The 4,399-nt window shown below is 45.3% G+C and overlaps 1 protein-coding gene across 1 annotated transcript; it reads left to right on the top strand.

Moving 5' to 3' along the window:
- The first annotated feature begins 71 nt into the window (after positions 1 to 71).
- Positions 72 to 4,266, top strand: ATP5MK (ATP synthase membrane subunit k). Its single transcript, XM_075107300.1, has 4 exons — positions 72 to 164; positions 2,050 to 2,147; positions 2,240 to 2,335; positions 3,226 to 4,266. Exons 2-3 carry the CDS (start codon positions 2,061 to 2,063, stop codon positions 2,330 to 2,332), a joined length of 180 nt encoding a protein of 59 aa, XP_074963401.1. The 5' UTR covers positions 72 to 164; positions 2,050 to 2,060; the 3' UTR covers positions 2,333 to 2,335; positions 3,226 to 4,266.
- Positions 4,267 to 4,399: the final 133 nt, after the last annotated feature.

Here is a 4,399-nt window from a genome sequence, read left to right as displayed (position 1 = left end):
GGGCCGCCGGAAGCACTCCGCACGGCGAGGGGGAGAGGGCAAGCGGAAGCAGCGGGCCCGCTTCTCGGCCAACCAGGAGGAAGGGAGAGCTGCGCGGCCGCCATTTTGTGGGAGGGCGCTGGCGAAGGGCAGAGTGTGGCGGTGGCGGGACGGCGGCGGCAGAGGTACCTGAGGGACCCGAGGGACCCCGGGGCTCCCGCGGGGGAGGGCGCCCGCTCGCCCGCAGGCCTCCTCCTGTAGGGGTCCGGGATGGGGGAGCGGCTCTGTGCGGTGCCGAGCCTTGGCTGTCCCGCCCGTCCCCCGCCCGGGGCGCTCCGCGACCTTCGGCTGCGGCGTCGCTCCCCTCCGAGCACAGGCGCCGCCGCGCCCCTTCCCCCGGCCCGACGGAGCGCCGGGGACGCGGCTGTCCGCGCCAGCGAGATGGGCCCGGCTTCTGCGCGGGGCTGGGGCGAGGGCGGCAGCCGGTGGCGCCCGGGGTCGGGACCGCGGGCGGGGCGGGCCGGGCAAGGGCACCGGCCTTTTCCGAGGCAGAGCCTGGTGTGCTTGATGTGTGGTCCCTGAACCGTCCTCGGAAGGACGCAGTGACTTTTCTCCAGGCTTTTGCATCGGTCAGGTGTAAGAAAAAATGACCTTGGCTTTCCAAGTCATGTACGGCAGGCGTTTAGGGGGGTTATTTCGTTAATATTTTCAGCTATTACGTAGTCAGTCCAGTTACAGGCACGTTGCCTGATTATACACCATAGATACATTACTGGGTTGGGTTGGCATAAGAGCCTGTGTTAATGAACATAGCCTCTGCTGTAGGAGTTTCTTGTATCTCTCTTCTGGCATCCTGCTGGCTTCAGCATCTGCCTGGTTTGGTAGGTAACTGTATGGCATGTGTGCTTCTTTTGAGGTGAGTTACAAGTTAAACAACAAGTGTTTGTCCTAAACATAAATCCCCTTAAACATTAGAAAAATATATCTCTAAATGTTAAAAAGAAAATCCTTATAATAAAAAGGGTGATCAAACACTGGAACAAGTTCCCCAGAGTGATTGTGGAGTGTTCATCTCTGAAGATGTTAAAAACCTGACAGGGCGTGTTCCTGAGTGACCTGCTGTAGCTGTCCCTGCTTTGAGCAGGTTGGGGTTGGACTGTGCGATCTCCAGAGGTGCCAACCTGAACCATTCAGTGAACCTGCAAGTACGCTACTGCAGCCACACCAGGCTTTTGTGTTAATTGACTTCTTACAGCGGACCTGAAACTTTGGTCCAGACAGACAAAATACAAAAGTGTGCCCTCAGGTACTTAGTGTGTTTGTCATTCCTTTGAAGCAATTCTGAGGCATTGGAGCTGGCTCAAGTAACTTGCTGATCTAGCTGCAAAAACTAACTGGGAAAAAAGTATATTTTAATCTAGATTTGTGAATACTAGGGTGGGCAGGTAAGATGCAACAGAAATACGCAGCTGAGAGCAGGGCAGCACATATTAACGATTGCACTCTAGTATGATGTAAAAATTGTAAAGTGACATTTTGAATCACAAAACAGAGTAGCGGTCTAGTCTGAATCTTGTCACTAAGTTTTTGGGTATGTAATTGAAGCTGTTTCTTAGCTGAAGTAGTGAAGATTTCTCTTAATTAGGTATTGCAGATTCCTGAATAATAGGTAGAAATTTGCCTGTGTTGGACGGTTGTGTAGGCAGGACTGGCAGGTCTCTGTAAGTGCTTTCACGAATTTTCCCTTTTGTCACTGTCATCGTATTGTCATTTCTTCCCCCCCCCCATATTTAAATTTGGTTAAATGAACACTGAAAATCATGAGTGATCTTCCCTTCAGAACCCCTCGTTTCCTCACCCGCTCTTGTGTCACCTGTTTTGCACCTTAAGATACAGTGCTCTGAATGTGCCTGCTCCTTATGTATATCCACTGTCTGTTGAATGTCCTGAAAGCAGATTTAATAGCTGACAATGGAAATATTAACTTCAGTGTAGAGATTAGTTTGATTTTTCTATTGATCTTGTCCAACTGACTATAAAACTTGCTAACTGTCCTGTATTGCTTGTTAGGACAAGCAACAATGGCTGGCCATGACTCGGGATCTCAACACCAGTTCACTGGATTTCAGAAGTACTTCAATTCCTACACCATCACAGGCAGGAGGAATGTATGTATTATGTACATTAACTTTTGTAGTCTAGTATAATGGTATTTTCTGGGATTTAGAATGAAACTAAACTTAACTCTTATGTTTTTCAGTATGTAATAGCAACATACACAGGCGTTGCAATGCTCATCTTGTATTTCAAGCTTAGACCTAAAAAGAAAACTCCTGCTGTGGCAGATAAGTAAATGGTAAGTGGCTGGTGTTCTTCAAGGACCAAAATGGTTCAGTGCCAGCCCAGGAAGAAAAAGTAACAAAGGACAAGTTGCTAATAATGTGATATAATTAGAGAGAGAAACACAGGCATGTGAACTCTGTATTTATCGTTTTAAACCTCAACTAAACTATAGCATCAGCTTATTTGGGGGCATTGTGAATGAAGTTGTTAAAGGGGGATGCAGAAAGTATGGGATACCAATATTCTTTTTGCTCCTCTGACATGGTAAATGGGATTAGGGGCCTCACGCGGGGAGGAAGAATAAGACAGGAAGGAGGAATGGAAGAATGTTGCAGCTAGGTATATCAGGCTTCGCCTACAACTATTCAGTGCCTCTGGTCTGCCTTTTTGCTGTAAAATAGGGATAACTATTGCTTTGTACATTATTGAAATAATAAAGTAGTACTTGAGGACTTATTTCTTAGCTGTATTAGAAATTCCAAGCAGAGATTAAGGCAGCCTGTTAAAACCTTCATCTAAACAGAGAAAAGGAGCACCATATAATGGAACTGTATATATTGTGCAGCTGATTATGCAAGGCCCTCCGAAAAGTTATTGGACTTGTTCATGTATAGCAACAACAAAGCATTACAAAACTCTAGAGCTGCTTTCAAATACAAAATTTGCACTGAAATGGCATTTTGAAGAAATCAATGGGCTGTCTTCATAGTCTGCAAACAGGGTAGAAAACAATAAACTTGAGCATTGTTGTTGTATGTTAAAGGGACATCAGCCACTTCTTCCTGGGTGTGCTGAAATTTGCCTGCTCGTAATTAAAATCATTTGGGCTTGGGGAAGGGGGATGCTCTGTTACTAGTCCTGCTGTGCAAGACTTGCTATGTTTGATTTCTCTTCTCTTGGCAGGTTGCTGCCATGTCTGAACCTCCAATCTGTGTCAGTGTAATGCAAGCTGATGACCTGTTGTGGCTAATAAAATCTAAGTAATTACTTGTTTAATTAGAAATATGAAATGGTGCAAAAAAGCATAAATGTGGCACTTTGGTTTTTTTTTTCCTGTGTCAAAAATAGTTATTTGTAGTGGAGATGGAGTAGCTGATTCCTGTCATTACTATCTTAACTCTTCTGCTGCACCTGGCAGTAACCTAGGAAAGACCTCAGCAGCATGACCATAACACCAACACAGAGCTTACAGCTGATGAAAGGATCTCACACTTCTGCGTCACAGTGGATAACAGTAAGCTAACGTGGTTTGCAGGTACCTGGTTGCTCCCATTTTTTGCATTCCAAGCTAGTAGCTTACATGGAAACAGTGGCTTCTTCACTATTACTAATATAGTGCAGATTACAACTTCTGCCTCCGGTTGTCCATATTTGGCATAGAGCTTGCTTGGTTTTGATGGAAAACCTCCCAAAGCAGACTGATCAAATTATGGTATTTGAGTTTTTTCTGTTACTGGCTGCTCTTGCAGAGGTAACTGCCAGAAAGAAAATGGCTTACTTTGCTGCTGTTAAGCTCTTACAACTCTACACATTCATAAATAGTGCTTATTTTTACTGGACATAGTCTCTTCATAAATGAGGTGTTCCTACCACAGTTAGATATATTTAGTGCCCAACACTAAAATTTGTCTGTCGCATTCTCCACGGTATATCTCACTTAAAACTGGGTACTTTCCTTAGATATCACATTAGTGCAGACTTTTGAATATGATTATATGGCACGTGCTTCTCAGAAGGATGCCAGCCAGAGGGGCTGAACTTCTGATGCTAAAGCATGCAAACGTGCTTCCCAAACTGAGGGCAGCCGGAGGTAGGCATAGTTGCTTGGAAAAAAGGAGGGCTAAACTACAGGGTCTTTGTGCTCTTGCACTCCAGTTCATGTATCTTAAAGCCATTTGTACACGCTGGACCTTCTGAATAAATCTAGTTGTCTTCCTCTCCTGAGTTTGTTTGGATAAATGCCCTGTGCTGTATACAACTTGCCAGATGAATAATGGTTGTTGTAACAGTGTAATACATGTAATTTGCTAGAACCCATCACCTACCCTTAGATCAAGATTTAGGTGAGATGGCTAGT

This window comes from Phalacrocorax aristotelis, chromosome 12 (assembly GCF_949628215.1).
Source record: "Phalacrocorax aristotelis chromosome 12, bGulAri2.1, whole genome shotgun sequence".
Taxonomy (NCBI): domain Eukaryota; kingdom Metazoa; phylum Chordata; class Aves; order Suliformes; family Phalacrocoracidae; genus Phalacrocorax; species Phalacrocorax aristotelis.
Note: the sequence above shows the minus strand (reverse complement) of the source record. Positions and strands in the feature narration are given on the sequence as shown.

Excerpts from the sequence above, each read along its gene's own strand:
- ATP5MK (XM_075107300.1), top strand. The coding sequence starts at position 2,061 with ATGGCTGGCCATGACTCGGGATCTCAACACCAGTTCACTGGATTTCAG. Across the intron at positions 2,148-2,239 it reads CCATCACAGGCAGGAGGAAT|TATGTAATAGCAACATACAC; the intron begins GTATGTATTATG and ends TATGTTTTTCAG.